Source organism: Etheostoma cragini, chromosome 11 (assembly GCF_013103735.1).
Source record: "Etheostoma cragini isolate CJK2018 chromosome 11, CSU_Ecrag_1.0, whole genome shotgun sequence".
Taxonomy (NCBI): domain Eukaryota; kingdom Metazoa; phylum Chordata; class Actinopteri; order Perciformes; family Percidae; genus Etheostoma; species Etheostoma cragini.
This window is the reverse complement of record NC_048417.1, coordinates 2,390,783-2,410,389: the sequence shown is the minus strand read 5'-3', so window position 1 is coordinate 2,410,389 and position 19,607 is coordinate 2,390,783. Positions and strand designations below refer to the sequence as shown.

Sequence of the window (19,607 nt, the reverse complement as noted above, 5' to 3'; positions counted from 1 at the left end):
TGTTGTTTACTTGAATGTTATGTTTGTCTGTGGACCAAATTTGTTATAAATGTCTTAATTGTCACCGTGGGATAGAGGGAAACGCAATTTCGATTTCTTTGTATGTTTTTGACATGTGAAGAAATGGGCAATAAAGCAGACTTTGACTTTTGACTTTGACTTTGATTACTAAGTAATTAATCACAAAATGATAGGCTACTGTGTGGCGAAAAAAGCAGTATTATGAGAGTTATGAGTATTTCTTTCTGTGACATTTTATGACTTACAATTAAACTCGCACGTATCATCTGGGTGCCCGTGTTTTGGCCATAGACAGTTAAAGAAATGGACCAACAGATCCTGTTGATCTGGACGGAGACCAGTGAAGGCTATTTAAAGACTAGCTAGCTAGCCTTAGTAGCCTTATTGTTTGTTGGATTTGCGAGATCTTGCAAAAACAAAGTCAAGATCTCACAAAAGTGTTTGTCCCCCACTATGTGTCATGTTAATTTCCCCCCCCTCCATGTCCCCTCCAGGGCACCGTAGATTAAAGCGCAAATTGATAGCGCGATGACGATAAAAAAAACATACAGTATATTGTGCAGCCCGAGCATTAATCCCAATCTTTCCCTAACCTTCACCCTTCTGTTGTTGCCACGCACAGATGCTGTAAAAAGTAAGCCTTTTTTAAATGTTGGCATTGCATGTAATCAAACATTATTTCAAATATCTTGTCTGGTAGATATGTGTATCATTTTGTACAAGAGGAACAAACACTTACTAATCTTCCTGTTCATAAATCAGCAGCTAATCCCAGTGTGGTGCCCCCAGTGTGACGGTCTAAAAGGGAACTGAATCAGCAGCGTGGCTAGATTAAGTAGTAAAGAAATCCCCCATTGTCTAGTTTTAACAATTGAGTTCCAGTGGTACAATTTGATAAATTGGTCTTCATTTAGTAAAACTAAAAGCTGGCACTTTGTTTTTGATGTGAACATCGGTTGTGTGTTTTTTTCTGGAAATGTCACAAGTCGGGCAGTCCATCGAATTTGTACTGTTCCAAGGCCAGTCCAAACTACCAACAGTAAACAAAGAGTACTTCCTGTGGACACCCATAGACAAATGAAACAATGATTAATGGACTAAGTATACACCTAAAGTTGTTCTTTAATTGAGAAAGGTTTCAGCTGTTTTCAGGTGTATTTGCTGTAATAGAAGTGCAGCTGGAACGCCTCTCTCTGCTCATAACAAACCCTCTCCTACATCAAACACCTTACATCATCTGTCTGCCAGTGTCACACATAGGGGAAGATTTATCTGCTCTTTCACTCCAGTAATCTAAGCAAAAGAGATGGCTGGACCTGAGAAAACAACAGTGAGAGAGAGAGAGAGAAGAGGTCATGTAGGTTGAAACTCACCATGGTGTCTACATGTTTGAGAGGGAGGTCACTGCTCGGTGCCTGATCACAGAAGAGACAAAAACAGAGAGAAACAGAAGGTGAGATCAACACCTGCAACAATCCACACCTTGCAAACCCGTCTTATGTTAGGTTGTTTTAGTGGTGGCAGAAAGAAAAGCGTGAATCGTACGTTTGTGATTTTTTTTGTAATGTAAATGGCTTCTTTTCCCCTGAATTGATATTCTGTTTTTTTTTTACCACTGATTCACCTGAAGATTGTATTCTACATCACATCTGTTGTATGCAGAACATGCAGAAAACCCATGTTATTTAATTCTGTACAAATGAATTAAAATGTCAGACTGCCTGATTGACATGAGATGTGTATTATGTTTAGATTGCAATTAGCTTTTAGAAATGTCTACTGATAATATTTATATATATATTAGTGTATCATTATTCACTATTATTTTTGTTAAGGAAGGAAAAGAAAATCACAAAACTTAATACTATGGAATCGCAATACTTCTAGAATATCCATTAATGAAAACCGTAACACAAATGAAATCGGCACCCATGTGTCGTGTAAGAATCAGAGCGGGAGGAACGGGACATCATCCCAGCCCTAAGTTGTGCCATGTCCCATCATCTCCTCCCATGCTGTGTGGAAGCTACGCTCAGCGCCATTCTTTGCCCTAATGTGGCCTGGAGCAGAGTGGGGCTCCACCTTGAATGCGTGGGACCCTCCATAATCCCTCTGTGCAAATATTTACACAATGAGACAAGTCTGCTTCCATTAGCCAAGACCAGAGAGTCCATCCGTGGAACTCAACGCCATATACAGCTATGGACAGAGAGGGTTGAGGGGTGGACACAGACCAACAGAGACGGAAGGTGAGAAAGAAATAGGGGACAAAAAAAAAGAAACAGAAGAGAGAAATAAAAGAGAGTGGATGGATGTCTAGGCAGGGCCGGCTAGGGGGGTGTAGCCGGAGAGAGATGGGGGTAAAGACAGAGTCCCGCGGCAGAGAGCAGAAGAAGAAAACATCAGGGCGATCCATGATGTCATGAGCTTGTGCGGGCTTCGCTAGTCCCAGACTACCACACATACACACATGTTACTTAGACAAATCCAGAGTTGGCCTGTTTGGAAACTACCAGTCTATATGTAGCCCAGAGGACAGGAAGTACAGGACTCGTGGCACTGTTCATTGCAGCAAAATCAGAATCAGAATCAGCTTTATTCGCCAGGTATGAGGACATATACGAGGAATTTGTCTTTGGACACACTGTGCTTACACATACATATCAACCAAAACAGAAATATACACACTAATATATACACACTATATACATACTCTATACAGAAACAATATAGAGGCATGAGTGCAATGAAGAGATCACTACAATTATTTAAATGTGCGTAGTGCAAGGGTACTGGGATAAAATAGTATTATGTTATGATATTACAATATGAACAGTATGAACAATATGAACAGTTCTGAAAAATAGGAAATGAGAATGATGAATAAATAATAAAATATATAATTGAGAAGTGAGAGTGGGATTGAAGAGTAATACTAAATAAGTGGAATAATACAGGTGCTGTATAGACAGTGTTACAGTGTTATTGACCAGAACTGAACCTGACACTGTGGGTCAGAAGTCGGCTGTTCATCAGAGAGATGGCTTGTGGGTAGAAACTGTTCCTGAATCTGTTGGTTTTGGCGGCCATGGTCGCCAACAAATGAGTTCAGCCTGACTGCAGCCAGGACGGATGTGCAGTTTGATTGTAAGGATCCTTGTCTCTGTAGATCTTCCTGGTAGGGAGTAGAGGTCTTCAACAGGGGGTCGGGACACCTAGGGGGTCCTCAGAGTTACTGCAGGGAGGCCGCCCAATTATTGTACATTTTTTGAAAGTTTCCACAAAAAACTAGAATGTCCTAATATAAATCAAAAAAGCTGGACATGTCGCCTGGGTAGCTCACCTGGTAGAGCACGCACCCGTATACAGAGACTCAGTCCTTGACGTAGTGGATGCGGGTTCAATTCCGACCTGCGGCCCTTTCCTGCATGTCATTCCTCCTCTCTCTCCTGTTTCCAATCTAAGCTGTGCTGTCAAGAATAAAAGCCTAAAAATGCCACGCTAAATAATATATCTTGGAAAAAGAAACAGCTGGGAATTGTAGTTTTAAGCAAACATTACTCAAACAGGAGTAAATGTTGGAAACTATTTTCAACTGTGGATTAATACAGCTGCTTTAAATGAATCTAAGGCAGCAGGATGAGGGTGTGGGACTGACTTAGAATAAACTATAGTGTGTGTTGGTGTGTTTTTAATACACAATGAAGCCCTATGGTCCCGAGAAGGAAGATACTTCAGATTAGGGCTGGACGATAGGGAGAAAATCAGATATCACAATATTCTTGACCAAATAACTCCATATTGATTTTTTGGCAATGTTGTAGTGTTGACAACCGATGCTTTGACGGAATATATTTACACTTAGATTTAAGATAAGTAATTTTCTGTAATGTGAATATAATGACTAGATGGGGAAAAGGCAAATAATAGAACAGCTACAACAGTCTGGAAAGTTCAGAATATCCCACCAATTTGCTGTAATTTAGCCTTTAAAACCAGTCAAAGATAACACTTATGTTATATCATGATGTTACGACATCCAAAATCGAAGACAATATAATGTATATATATTGATATATATTGGGTTATTTTGTCAAATGTTGGAAATCGTAATTTGGATTGAAGCACTTTATAGAGGAAACTTCCTTCATGGTAGTGATCAATGGACAGTACCCACACAGACAGCTGCACTGTGACACCCAGGACGCTCCGCTTCGGCACACAGCTTCAGTGGAATAGAAACAGGGAATAAATGCAAAGAGTCAATTATAGTCTGGCTATGCAGGACCCAGAATACGGTCTGAAGGCCCAGAGTAAACCACCCACCAGGGACAGAATGAGAGAATCTACTTTCGCTACCAGGTAGGTGTGTCGCTGTGCGTTGATGTATATCAGACAAATACAAGACAGAGTTGCTTCAAGGAAAAGGAAAACCAGACTGATGTTCAAGCCTCTAAATGCAGACTGTGGCTGTGCTCGGAGGTCAGAAAGTGCAGCCGCAGGCATTCTCACACAAATAGAGCCTATTGTGTGCACACCCAGAAAAACACACACAGACAAAAACAATTCTCACAATGATATATTCTAACATGTGCCTTTCCGTTTTGTACAATTACAGCCAGATGGCCGGAGTGTGTGTGTGTTTGTGTGTCTCTCTGTGTGTACTGTCGTCGGGGCTTGCGACTAATTCAGAAAGCATGAGAACGCCTGGGAAGTTGTGTATCAGCGAAAAAAAAGGTCCACAGAGGAAGTGTTTGCCCTTTCTCTGAGCCTTCTTCAAAGGAAAAAAAATTGAAGGGTAAGTGTAGCACTTAGTCAAGTAATGGTATCATTTCTTCTAAATCATTTTCAAGATAATTCTTGCAAGCCATGCACAATAAATCTCTGTCTAACACCAATTACAAAGCCAGGATCGGATCCTGGCTTTTATAGGCTGTTTATTTCACAGACTCAAATGATGAGAATTTGCTGTGTCTTAGTATCTCTGAGATTACAGGTAAGAGGTTAATCTCCAGGGCCCAGGACTGTGTTCAGAGACAATGTATTGGGCGCTGCTGACCAATCGCAAACTGTCTTGGTGGTGCTTTGAGGGGAACAGAGAGCCAGAGAGTCCAAAAAAGAGGAAGGTGAAGTAGTTCCCTGAGAACAAAACTCACAAAACACGGTACAGAGAGCATGTTAGCCTGCTCTGTAACTAGCGTCACCAAGCTTCTAGTCGCACTTTGCCAGACCTTCCTCCACAGCGCTGTGAAAGAGGGTCTGGCTAGTCCACACATGTCTGCATGTAATGAAAAATAATAGACAAATACAACAAAAAGCTCAACAAATTGGGAAAAAAAACACTGAAAGAAGCAACAACATTTTGAGGGAAAAAAAATCTGGAAAGGCAACAACAAATTGTCAAATAGAAACTTTGAAAAAGCAAAAGAAAAACTTGAAAACGTGACAAAAATGTCCAAAAAAACAACACAAAAACATAGGAAAAAGCCCAGAATGGATTATTGGAGGGGTTGTAAATTACACTTATGTCTTTAAACATTATTACAAAAGATGTGATCAGGTAAGAAGAGGAACAGAACCGGTGTCCTGTAGCCAGGAGCGGTGCAGCACCTGCAGGATGAGCACACTAAATCTTTAAGAATACACATATCTCTCTAACTACAGATATTGGCTGGACAGTAATTCTACCAATTTAAAAGAAGAGAAGAAGAACATTATCCATTCCAGCTACTCAGGGTTTTCTTTTTACCTGGAGCCAAGTCAGCTGAGCATCATACTGCATTTATTCTCATGAGAAGAGCTAAATACAGGCTGTTGATCTCTCTGTGGTAGCACACATAAACAGACATAAAAAATAGGTCAACCGTATGACAACATTTTACTCAGCATTTCCTGCCTTATTGCTCAGAACGAGTACATCTGGGAGTTGTTGTTGATCACTACCAATGATTAAAATCCCTCAACAGGTGCTTACATTCGGACTTAGACGTGACCGGCCTCTACCTCGGACAACTGCTACCAATGCTAATTAAAGAAACAACCCGGTTTATTAAAGGAAATCTCCTGCTGGTTGCCTGGGTAGCTCTCCAGGAAGACTCACTCCTCAACGCAGCGGCCGTTGGTTCGACTCCGACCCTTTTCTGCATGTCCTTCCCCCTCTCTCTCCCCTTTCATGTCTTATCGCTCCTGTAAACATAAAGGCCTAAAATGCCCACAAATTTATCTAAAGGGAAATTATGCTGTTTTTTTTAGCTTAATGTACCTTAACTGAACAGCGTCAGAGTCATTTTTGAGTTGAATGGTGGTCGTCTCGCTCCCCCCTAGCGCCTGTTATTACTACACAATTGTTTTGTTCACATATGCTTGCTTATGATATTTTAGTCTTCAATGCTCGGTGAAAACAGTATGTGCAGCAAGTGCAGTAGGTCAAAGTTGAAGCAGGAAGTGGGTCTGTGGACTGGCGTTGTTTTCAAAGTTTTTGTCCTGCATTTTCTCTTCCAAAAGAGTTTATTAACATGTGTGATCGCTCATGTTCCCTGTCCCCTCTGACTCCTTGTCAGTGATGAGGCAAGGTTTCTATCACCAAATCATAGCCAAATCTACAAAAAAGGGACCCAAGTCGTAATAAACAGGAATCTCTCTTTATTATCTTTTTAGTTAGAACTTCCAACAATACAACACACGGCTTATTTACTGATAAGCTACTAGCTATAGATAAGCTAAGGGTTTAGGAGCCTTCATGCTTTGTTACATGTCCGAGTGTCCTTATAAAAACACACAGCTGATGAGAGACCACGGACACAGGCACGTGTCTCCTATATAGCACTTTAGAGTGTGACTTTCACCCACGGTGCTTTGTCTCTGCCAACACCGTACCATGTGCTTTCTTTCACATGAGCACAGTGGCTCCTTTGACCAATTTACCAAATTATAGCCCAATCCGTGAGGAAGGCAGAGGTAGCTAGCATGCAGGGAGTTTCCCCCCCTAAACGTAGCTCAAAGCAGGGCCTCTGGAGAAATGACCCGGGGCTAAATATAAAGCTCTGTGCATCTTTAGAGCTCGAGACACAGCCCATTTAGCTCAGCGGAGTGGTTGAAATCACCGCTTTGGGTGTGTGATTGTGGGTGTGAGTTGTGGAGAGAGAGAGAGAGAGAGAGAGAGAGAGAGAGAGAGAGAGAAAACAGACAGCATTGATTGTGAGTGTTGGAAGGATTCAGTGTTTACGTTCAGTCAGAGAGCTGAGCACGCAGTAACCGATGCCAGTGTGAAACTGAAAGAACGAAAGAAAAGCCTTAAATTATTATTCATAGCTATACTGTATATATGGCAGAGATGCTCTCAAGTCTCTGAGCTAGAGTACAAGTCATGTCTCAGGTCTCTGAGCTAGAGTACAAGTCATGTCTCAGGTCTCTGAGCTAGAGTCCACGTCAAGTCTCAGGTCTCTGAGCTAGAGTCCACGTCAAGTCTCAGGTCTCTGAGCTAGAGTCCACGTCAAGTCTCAAGTCTCTGAGTTAGAGTCCAAGTCAAGTCTCAAGTCTCTGAGTTAGAGTCCAAGTCATGTCTCAAGTGTCTGAGCTAGAGTCCACGTCAAGTCTCAGGTCTCTGAGCTAGAGTCCAAGACAAAAGTCTCAGGTCTCTGAGCTAGAGTCCACGTCAAGTCTCAAGTCTCTGAGTTAGAGTCCACATATTTAGCATTCAGTGCTTCTGTTTGAGCCCCGTTGTCTCAAGTTTTTAAAGCCAAAGCTTCTGACGAATGGCCCATTAGCTGCTGGTGTCGTCAACATGTTTGTTGTCCTCTCGCACGTGTGGCCGCACGCTGCAGAAACGTGTACGTGTTACATACAGAAGGTACAGTAAGTTAGGAGTTACGGTCACCTCACCAGACCTTTCCTAAAAATAAAGGTTGTTCACGAGTCCAGCATCTTGAGTCCGAGTCAAGTCTTGAGTCGAGTCTCAAGTCAATGTGTGGGCAACTTAAGAGCGACCTGAGTCTTGTGTCCCCATCTCCGATGGAGACAGAGTGAGTGGAGCCACTGACCATACACGGGAACTCGGCTGTTAGTACAGAGTATATCCTTGTGTCTATATACAGTATGTGTGTGTGTGTGTGTGTGTGTGTGTGTGTGTGTGTGAGTGAGTCAGAGTAAGGGTGTGTGCTGAGTGCCACTCATCCTTTCCTCTCCCCCTACTACTCCCTCCTTCTCCCTCCTTCTCCCTGAAAAGAAAGTCTACATTTTGACAGTGTTTTCTCACTTCTTCCAAAGTCCCCAAAACAATGCAGAATGAGGAAATAAAGAAATCGTTTGGTTCTTCCGAGATGCCACTTACTGATCATTCTTGAAAGAAATTACAGTTGAAAATTAAGCTGGTGAGCAATGTTTCTATTACCAAATATTGTCTGGGATCTTGTTTTAATCCCCTGGGAGCAGCAGCTGTCTGGGGCTCTAACAGCAGGACAGTTCTGGCAACTTGTAACAAAAATAAAGAAAATACTGAATCTAGAGCAGCAACTGGCAATTATTATCTTGATTAATTGATGAGTTGTTTGGTCTTTAAGATGTGGAGAAAAATGTGGATCAGTGTTTTTTCCTAAAGCCCAAGATGACGTCCTCAAATGTCTCTTTTTGTCCAAAACTCAAAGAAATTCAGATAGCGGTCACAGAGGAGAGAAAAAACTGAACATATTCACATTTAAAAAGCTGGAATAAGAGACTTTTTGACATTTTTTCTTAAAAATGACTGAAACCGATTAATCAATTATCAAAATAGTTGGGGGGGGGGATTTATTTAACAGTTGACAACTAATCGATACGTCTTTGCAGCTCTGACTGGGTCGACGTTAAAGTACTAGCTCTGACTGTCTTCATGCCACGGTATGGAAAGTTTCCCCTTAGTGTCAAACACTGTCCGTCACAGTTGGCAGCACGGACTGACAGATGAGACACTGGACACCAAGCTCACATGTCCAACAGTGCCTTCTAGTGGGAATAAACACACACTGAAGCAGGGGTTGATACAAGTTGCAATAATACTAGTTTACCTGAAGCCTCCGTCCTTCACAATACAATTCATTCAGACGCTGTCACTCTGCTGGCAGCTACAAGCTACATGTCACTGACACTGAAAGTCAACTTAAAGTCTGAATGATGCTCATTGCTTCAGTGACAGAGCTTTCTTAGTTTCTCTACTTTTAGAAAGTGGGTGAAAACTGTGAATGTGTTTGTTTGCCTTCAAGGTAAAAGGGCAGCTGGCAAGAGCTTTGACAAAGGTTTTCCCCGTCTAGTGGCTGCCAAAAAAAGGCAATCCTGCTCCACTAGAGCTGAAGCCACCCCCGAGCTAATTCCCGTTTGGTTTAAAGATGCAAGATGTACTGATTAAAACTTTTAAAAAACAAAAACAAACAAGAGGAATGTTTTCTGTCACCTGCGAGGGGCTGCTGGTTTCACTGTAGTGTTCAGTGTAAATCATTCAAACATTCATTATGCTTTCTTCTCCCCCAAGCAGAAACATACCACATGTTTCCTTCCCAGAAGAAAGGTAAACAGTGGAAATTAATATCAGCTAGGGCTGCAATGATACACCAAACTTTGGTTCGGTTGGGTTCACGATTTTTGACCCACAATTTGACACAAACCTTGATTCTATTTCTTTTTCTTTTTTGCAGGGGGTGGTCCCTCAGTAATATTGTTTCAGTCGTTCATTAACTCGTTGAAATGACACATAAGAATACTGGTAAGTATTTCCTTCCCATCCGTTAGGGGGAACGAAGAGCAAATGTGCTTTGGTGCCTACTGTAAACGTGCTGCTTGACAAGTAGCCAATGCTACCATCCATCCACTATCATGACAGCCCCGGTCCGGGGACACATCCACAGTCAGCCACCCCAGCCAGCTAGCAACCAGACAAAACAGGAATAAGGCACCAAAAGCACTACTACTAGTCATTTAAAGTTGTGGTAACAATGGATCTGGACGAGAAGGATAACTCTGGCAGTTGTCAAAACATCAAATGTGTAAAAAAAAAACTTGAGTTGTTATTTTTAATCACTATTCCCCTTGAATAAGTCATATGGATATCTGCATTTTGTAAAATCAATAACGCAGCCTACTCATAACACCTTCTACAATACTTACAAAATTATTTGACTGCTTCATTAGTCTCAATAACACACTCCCAAGAGCGCGCACACACACACACACACACACACACACACACACACACACACACACACACACACACACAAACACACAAACACACACACACACACAGCTGTTCCTCTCTCATGCTCTGTGGCCCTTCATCTGCAGCTTTCACACAGCCATGTCCCAGAAATGTAAACAGAGTGTTGGGGCAGGAGGGACTGGGTGGGCCTGTGTGTGTCCAGGGTTGGGGGTTAGTGACGGGGGCTGTTTGGGCCTGTGTGTATCCAGGGTTGGGGGTTAGTGACGGGGGCTGTTTGGGCCTGTGTGTGTCCAGAGTTTGGGGTTAGTGACGGGGGCTGTTTGGGCCTGTGTGTATCCAGGGTTGGGGGTTAGTGACGGGGCTGGAGTGTGTATGCTTGTTCCCGTTCCCTCTTGGGGTGGAGGGGCTTGTAAAATGCCAGGGATCCCTCAGGACCAGATGATAGGACAGAGTGGACAGTCTCCGCTGTGGGAAATACCACTGAGCCGTCAGTGACTATAAACCACCTTCACTGTGTCTGTCCCGAGGCCTGTCTGTATCCCTGTCCCTGTCTCTGTCCCCGTCCCTGTTCCTGTCCCTGCTCCTGCTGATAAAACCGGACCCCTCATTCTGTTATGTAACCGAAAGCCTTCGGCAACATGTGAGAGAGAAGAGACTCTGCAGAGAGACTTTGGGCATCTGCCAGGGATTTTCACTCTTCCTATCTGTGTGTGTGTGTGTGTGTGTGTGTGTGTGTGTGTGTGTGGAGAGGGTCTCCTCAGTCACATCGACACACACTCAAACCTAAACAAGTCACATTTTCTCCTCCACTTTTCAATATTTCAACTCTGCATATGTCCAAATATGGTAAATATCATGAAAATAACCCTAAAAAAGGTGAAAAGGAATTGTGCGAGCCTTATCTAGACTACAGCGATTAATTTATCACTGCAGTGTTTGTTTTTCATTTCTTCAGCCTGACTTTGACTCCTCAGGCATGTTAAATCTCAGATGTTCTGTACATTATGCAGTCCCAAAAAATGTGTGCAATGTAGATATAGCTTACACAACAAACTAGGTTGTACAGTATGTCATTGCCTTTCAAACTGCCATGACAAAAATGAACCACTAGACTGTCTTGAGATCATTGTGTTAGGAGGATCCCGTTAGGCCCAACAACAGACTAAAGTCCAATCAATACCAACACCAAACCAAGTCCAATCCATGCTGGCCGCGGCCGTGTGGCCAGCATGGCTCTAGAGAATATAAACTGACAATTTTTTTCAAACAGGCTATCGCTACGCATGCCTTTATAGTTCATCTTTGTCTGTCTTTATAAAAAAACAGATTGATTCATTTTATTTTTCCAGTCAAATACAACCAGAACAAACGCTCTTCTACTTGATGTTGTGAGGTCCTCAACTTCATTTCCAGTGAAAGACATCTTCTTACATGTAGCGGTGGAAGAAGTATTCAGAACTGAAACCTAGCGGCTAAAGCTGTCAGATGAATGTAATGGAGTAACTAAAGTAACTAGTAACTAAAGTAACTAGTAACTAAAGCTGTCAGATGAATGTAGTGAAAATAAAAGTAGAATATTTCTCTCTGAAATGTAGCGGAGTAGAAGTAGAAAGTGGCATAAAAAAAAAGAAAAGTACCTCAACATTTAAACTAAAGTACAGTACTTACAGTACGTAGTAAATGTACTTAGTTACATTCCACCACTGCTTACATCAGGTCTGCAGCTGTCTGCGTCCATATTGAAGTAGAACAAACCTGAAGAGTCAACAGCTTCAGTAGCAGCCCTGTGAGGCTTTACTTAGGCACAGCTGGGCTCTGAGCGAGGGATGCTGATGTTTAGCACATGGAGCGTTTACCTTGAGCCACGCTGCTATATGTTATATGACTGAAGATTCCTTGATTACTTCAGGGAAAGATTGTTGTCATGGTTAAAAGAAACCAACAGTGACTGTTGGTAGGGAGTCTCACTGTACAGTAAACCACCTAACCAGCCTAAGACATTGCTTCTGTACCAGTGTCATACTACTTTGCCTTTGCAACTGAGAGACAACTATCATCATTTGCATCCAACATTCGTCAGGTGAGAAACCTATGCTGTAGTTTTTCAGTCGAGGCTGTCTCTTAAAGTTGGGCAGGTGAGCAAAGTATTACTAAAGCTTGGGTGGCACTAGTCTATATTGATGACTGCTCCTCAGATCTCTGCAGGGTAAATTCAGACAGCTAGCTAGACTATCTGTCCAATCTGAGGACTATGGTTACCTGGTCCTCAGATCTCTGCAGGGTAAATTCAGACAGCTGGCTAGACTATCTGTCCAATCTGAGGACTATGGTTACCTGCTCCATGAATCCCAGAAGGCTGTGTGGACTAGCCAGACCTGTGGACGAAGGTCTGGCAATGCGAGACTAAGGTGGCGCTAAAACACGTCACAGTCAAAAGTCTCAGTAGCTGCTGTTTATTAGAGGAAAGACCTCAACCGACAATAGGATACCCACCAAAATGCAAGATTACCTGATAACTGGCAGATACCCAGGAAGGCCTGACATTACTAGGCAGGCTGAATGTGACTACAGTCTGAACCAATGTTTTCCATACTGTTCTTCCTAACACTGGTAAGAAGACCAGAGAGGGTTAATGACAGCATTGCGTGTAGTAGTCCATTATCAAAACAGGTCATAGACCAATCCCAGTGCTTTCACTCTCTTAACTGCAAAGCATGGTGGGAGGACTTTGTAAAACGGCAGTTAACAAGCCACTGTTTGCTTGTAATTCAGCCAACAACTTGGGCAATGCATCAAAATAAGGACTTTTACTGCACAAACTACACGTTTCAGAAATAAAAAGTAAAAGAAAGAAGTGAGCTTTAAGATTATTTAAAGGTTTTTCTGAAAAAAACAAATGTGTGCATTGCTTTCTCGGCATCAGAGATCAATTAACTAATTGCCTATGTTCAGTAATTCCCTAATGAAAGGCCTGTTGATTAATGGAGGAGTGGGGGTTGGGTTGCATTTGGATAATGAATTGTGTCAAACAAGATAGAAACAAATGCATCAAAGTGACCCTCATACTTTAACACAGTGCTTAAGTCGCTCTTTCTCTTTGTTAAAAACTAATGAAAAATGCAAAACTATCATAAACTTGGTACAAACGTGAAACAGACAAGTAACCGTGACGCAAAATGCCCACAGCTCCTCCATACCAGGGATAATCTTTAAAAAAATAATTTTAAATTGTGCATTTCCATTTGTATGAACTGGGGTAGAGGCTCCATATTCATGCGCCATCCCAAAACACGCTAGCTGGCAGGGGACACACAGGACACCCCACTGAAGTTCTATATTAGACAGGTTTCTAATGGTAATGGCCTAGTCTGTACATTCCCAGGGATCTGGGATCATACTGCACACCATTAGAGGACGGCTGATTGGTGCTTGTGTACACAGCATAATACAGGCCACATCAGGGGAATATGTTTGGTTCTAAACACAGTGCTAATTGGACCACATGTAGACCATCTCTGCCCTGCAGTTACTCATTACTCAGCAATGTCCTGGCCCTGCTCCCCCACTACTAAAGACCTGTAGAAAAAAAACTAAGAAGGTGAATGACGTATGTGTTAGAGGTTCATGCTTTTCAGAGTGTGTTGCCTGTGTGTGCATGCATTCCTTCTGTGTGTTTCTGGGGGGCATTTGATCAGATGTGCAGTCTACCTCACCACAATCCCTTATATCTCTCTCGCTCTCCCTCAATCCCGTCATCCAGCCTTTGTTTGTGCAAAAAAATTTAAAAAAGATATTCCTGGCAGAGCTGGCTCGTCATGAGGGCACGTCTGAGGAATGCTCCCAGCATGCTTCACAGCACGCCGTGCACGTCCCGGTGCAGGGGTCTGGTAGGGGGTACTCACTTCTGTCATCATCATCATCATCTTCCAACCACGCATTATCAATTACAATAAATGAGTGGTGGGCAGCTTCCAAATTCATTCCCTAGACTCCATAGTTAATACCTAGTGGCTTACTATATTGACATCAGGACTAAGAGGCCGTTCATTTCATAATTACATTCATTTTATTTTTGTGCATGCTGGTGCAGTTACATCTGATACAATTTGAGTGTCTTATTTCTGTCATTTACCGAAGCTGCGGCACCTAGGAACAGACATTGACGTGTCAACATCTTTGTAATTCCCCTTTAGGCTAATAAGAAGTTATTAAAGTGACCCCCAAAAAAGGAAATTTGAACATCTACAATCTACATCTAGTGTGTGATAAGATTTAAAGTCCAACAAAGCCTACTAAATGGTTGTTGTAGTGAGTTTAATCATCTACGTTTGATCAAAGCTGAAGTAGTTGCTTAGACTGGGACTAGTACGAAGGGGGGGGGGGGGGGGGGGGGGGGGGGGGGCGCAGTGTGCACTGAGTTACTGCATGTTTTTAACAAATGTTGCGATTATTCACTTCTACATTTCTTCTTCCACCCATAATTTTGCAAACAGTACACTTCATCTGAGATCAGTTAGAATAGGTTGGGCACCGTCACGTCAACGTAAAAAAAACTGTTTGGTAGTGAGCAGTGGAGTCATTCTGAGATCTTGGAAGTCGTGTGATGTGAACTAGGTTTGGCTGCTGGTCTGTCTTTGAACTGTCCGTCATTTGAACAAAGTAAGACAATTATTTTGGTTGCTTCCAAATCCAAACTGTGGGACGCCGATCCAGGGCGGACCGAAGCCCTTTGGGGGGCACCTGTGGGGGGGGGCTCAATTTTGTCCAGACGTGGGCGCCAGTGCCTAGGGTCTGATGGAGTTAGAAACTAGCAACTTTATGGTTTTGCCTTTAGCATGGCTATCAAGTCTTGGCTTTCGCCCTTCTTGAGGGGTCAAAGGTTATATGACGCCGTTAACAGGCAACTAAACAGAACACCCTGTGTCAATGATAAAAAAAATCATAGATTTCTCTGGGTTTGGACATTGCTGGAAACATCTGGGATAATGTCAGTTCACTACTAAACATAACATAGGTGTAGTTGTTTATAGACATTTTTCATGCAAGAATATGGCTTATTATATCGTTAAATTGTGTTTAACTAAAAAACAGTAAAGTGCACGTCCTAGGCCAATAAAAGCAGTGGAATCAAAAGGAAGCACTTGTTATTCTTATGCTGAGAAACAGCTGCATGAAAACATCAGATGTCCACGTCATTCAGAAGGGAACATTATCATCTGGTAATAAAGCGGTGTATTTTTTTGCAACTCGTCAGAGGGGAATGTTTGGATTCTCATGAGAAAAAGTTGTTTTTCTCCAACTAACTTAATATAAGGTCAATGTTGCATTCAGTCTCCACCTGAGTGGGGCGGTAAATCATGCTGGCCTCCGACTGTGAAGGAAGGAATTCACCAAACAAGGTGCTGAAGAGAACCGACACACACCTCAGGCTGGGGTACTGCTGCTGGGAACACTGTGTCGCTCGAAGGCATGCACACTCGCACGTCCACACACAAACACAAACAGCAGCATCCACTTCCTGTCATACTGAGCCACGGCTAGAGGGGTGACACATACTGGGTGACACATACTGGGTGACACATACTGTATGCACACGTAGAATCACTTAATCTGACCAATGAAAAAAAGCACAGCAGCTTAACACCCTAACCCAGTTTCAGGTGCAAACAAGCAACCTGTGCTCAGTCCATACCTATATTATTATTACTTCTCATATTCCATCAATGGCCACATTTAGACAGCATGACTGTTTTTAGCCTTTAAGCCAGTTTCTTCCTCGGTGGTAAAGGTACACCAACAAATGTTTTACACCTCAGCTGATCAGCATTTATGAGAGCAATCAGCACCTATAACGCAGCCACAAAAGCCTCTGGGAAAACTCCTGTTGGCAAGCCAAGACAAAAGAGATAAAATAGAGGCAGAAGCCCTGCGGCTTCAACAACCTTAATTACAGTGACTTCACCGCAACACAGAAATCACTTCCAGGTAGACAAATGGAGAGAAGAGAAATCAGCAAATTCGTTCATTTTTGTTGTCATTTTCCGCCGTAACTGTCTGACAGGGTCTAAAATAGGCTTTTTTTATATACGGGGCTGCTTTTGTGGAACAAATAAAGGTTTTCTTATCTTATCTTATCTTATCTTTGCTAGAACCTTTGATAAACCAAATCTAGCGTTACAAACAGCAACACCTCACCGTCGGTGGGACTGATTGCTAAGTTGGATGGTGTCCTTTTCTTTAGTCCGCTGCGCCAGAGTTACAGTAAATTAACATTAGGGGAAGTGTTGACACGTATTTTAGATGAATAAGATGAGAGTATACTCCGTTGTTTCTCAGACCTGTTACATTTTACTGACAGGATGCAGGAGTTTTCTATCCTGAAGTAATTGTCAACAACCACCGTGATTGGGTCAATTCAAACGGATGATCGATGGGGAAGAACAGATTCTACTCTGCGTTTGCGCTGACTCAGTGAAAAATAAGCCAACGCAGCCAAACAACTTCCCTGACAACATTTGTCTCGTAGCAACTTGAAGATGATTGTCATTAGAGCAAATGGCCAGAGATGAAAGTCAAGCAGAGAAGCAGCATTAACAGACTACAGGCTAAGTCAGGACAGTGTCATGTTCAAGTGATATGGAGGCCAACATTTACTGTGTGTGTGTGTGTGTGTGTGTGTGTGTCTGCGGGGGTGTGTGTGTGTGTGTATGTGTGTGTGTGTGTTCATTTCAGAAACCAAAGAGCTCGGTTCCTGAGCAGCCCTTTAGCGAGAAAGAACATCTTGCACATCTTAAACAGATGTGTTCATGTAGAAAGCCTCTGGTGCGAAAGCATCTGCGGAGGATAATAACATGTTCTTGCTTGATCACTGCAGCTTTTATGAAAGAAAAACAAGACGTTTCGGGAAATATTTTCTCTGCGAGCGTCAAAAAAAGTGCAGGGGGATATTTTCTTTGGGTTGACGAGCACCCAAAACCATTTAAACACACCACATATGAGAAAGAGAGCGAGGAAATCATCTCCGGGTCTAACACGACTCCTGATGCCAACACCAAATAAGGCAACAGAGAAAGCATGTTTTTATTGCCCTCGCAAAAATCACTTCATACTCTGACTCAAACACCAGAAGACGTCATCATGACAGCAGATCCAAGGACACAGCTCTTTATTTACCTTTCTCATCAAAAGGATTTTGGATTTCCTGACACAGCCGCCAACATATCCAAAACCCCGATCCTAATTTCTTTTTTTTATCTCAGCAAAATAGAACAAAAACAACTGCCAAACAATGGTTAAGTCGAGTAGATTCTGGTTTATTTATATAGCCCTAAATCCCAAGTTTGTCTCAGGGGGCCTCCAGATAATGGCCCATTCTGCGCTATAGTAACTACCTTGTTAGTGGAGCTGATGGAGGCTGTTACCTTCCAACCCAGTTTAAATAATTCTGCACCAGGTAGGACCCTGTAATGCCTGCTGAGCACGTACAGCATGGAAACCATTACTAAAACAGAACAGACCAAAAAGTGTTACTCACCAGCTCGTAGTTTGTCGCTGGAACACAAGAGGAAGACACCTAAAAACAAAAATAGAACTTGTCAGTCATATTGTTGCTTGTTTGCAGTTATTTTATTTCATGAACATACTATAAAGAGCAACGGACTACCACCCTAACATTTAGGAGAGGCTTTATGGATTCATGTCATCACAGTGCCCCCAACATGCCACCAGTGTTGTATCCATAGCTAGTGTAGATGCAGATGAAAACCAGGATGGAGGGGCAGGCGTCACTTAAAGCTACGCACGTCGGTATTTTGATCGTAACAATGTAACTTTTGAAGAAAAAACAAATTCACACATCCATGCAAGGTGCGTGGGTAAAAATAGGACTTGAAGAAAGAGAAAATCCTGCACATTGCTCTTGCTGCAGCATCATTATTTCTTAAAGAAAACTAACATTTCGGTCCCTCTGGACCTTTGTCAAGAGTATTTCCAAAAATAAATAAAATAGCAGTCTTGACAAAGGATGTTATATATTTTTTTAATATAAATGGCAATGCTGCAGCAACAGCTGTGTGCGGGATTCCCTTTTTCTTTCAAGTTCATGTTAACAATGTAAAACATGCCAATGTGTAATAGTATTTGGTAGTGCCAACCCCCCAGAGAATCCCCACCCAACTATCTTCTTCCAGCTCATTGTTTTGGTTTTATGACCTACAACTATACTGTTTTTAGCTGACTAATCATCAACCTTATTTCCAGCTGAAGTTAAAAAACTCTGATTAACGTTCTGTTCACTACCTACCTAACCAACATCACACAGACACAGTAACTAGAAGGGCCCTCAGAGAGCACAGACCAGAGGCCAGGCCCTAAACCTGCAATGTTAAGGAAAGTGGAAAGGAATTGTCTGCCCTGTTCTTTGGATCAGCTACAAAATATATGGGGTATTTCTTTAGCTCATCCTACACCCTCCCACCAAGTTTTATGAAAATCGGATCCTGTTGACAGACAGGCAGACAAACCAAAAACCTAGCCTCACCGGCGTAGGTAAGCATTTATCATCCAAAGAGACGGATGAAAATAATAGATGACTACATGTTAGCTATAAAGGTCATTGTTGGGTTCATAGCAGCTGGTTGTGCTGCCCCCGAGTGGCCAAAAAACATTGACAACAGCTTCAACCTTCATGTTGTCCTCGCGTCAAATTGACCCGTTGTCCTATATCAATGTTCCTTTTAATCCCCCAAAATAACATGATTGATTCCACACAACACATTTACACTTTCATTCATTTTGGGGCGTCTTATTCAATTTTATAGCATTTGAAAAACAAATGTGTTTGAAATAGTGTTGAGTAAAAGTTGACATATTCCAGTCTGTGATTATCATCAACATCCATTCCTTTAATTTTAGTCTCAATAATTCCTCAATTCTGCTTTTCTAACTCAAACATTAGGTAGAATTTCCTATAAATGAGGTTTACTGACCATAACTTTAAAAAGTTAAACTAAAGTTAATAAGTTAGTGTTAAGTAGTGTTGAACATTGAAAAAAAACGTCAAAAGTGTTGAAAAAACAATAAAAAGCGTAAACAAAAGTGTTGCTTTTCAATTTTGACGGGAAAACAACACAAGGGTTAAATAAGGCTGTTTATGATGTTCTTTGTGTACAATATGCAGCATTTCCTTCAGAAAATACAATGTTAAGAATTGGCACTGCTCGAGTACTCCAGCTCCAGTAATGAGTACACAACTCAGCAATGCTGTCAGGTTTTAAGAACAAGGAGACGACAGAGTGTCGCCACCATAACAACCTGACTGTCCCCGTACCCAACCAGACTCCGATCCTCCATACTGTATGATACTGTTAACCACAGCGGATGTATCAGCAGATGTTAGTCAGTG

General features: G+C 42.2%; 1 protein-coding gene across 11 annotated transcripts in view; it reads right to left on the bottom strand.

Annotated features, from left to right (window-relative positions):
• tns1b (tensin 1b) overlaps positions 1-19,607 on the bottom strand; it is a 202,280-nt gene that overhangs the window by 75,211 nt on the left and 107,462 nt on the right. For all 11 annotated transcript variants that reach the window (XM_034884543.1, XM_034884534.1, XM_034884539.1 and 8 more), the window contains 2 exons: positions 17,739-17,777; positions 1,395-1,436 (listed from right to left, as the gene is read on the bottom strand). In XM_034884543.1, coding sequence (XP_034740434.1) covers positions 1,395-1,436; positions 17,739-17,777 — 81 coding nt within the window. The remainder of the gene's footprint in view (positions 1-1,394; positions 1,437-17,738; positions 17,778-19,607) is intronic.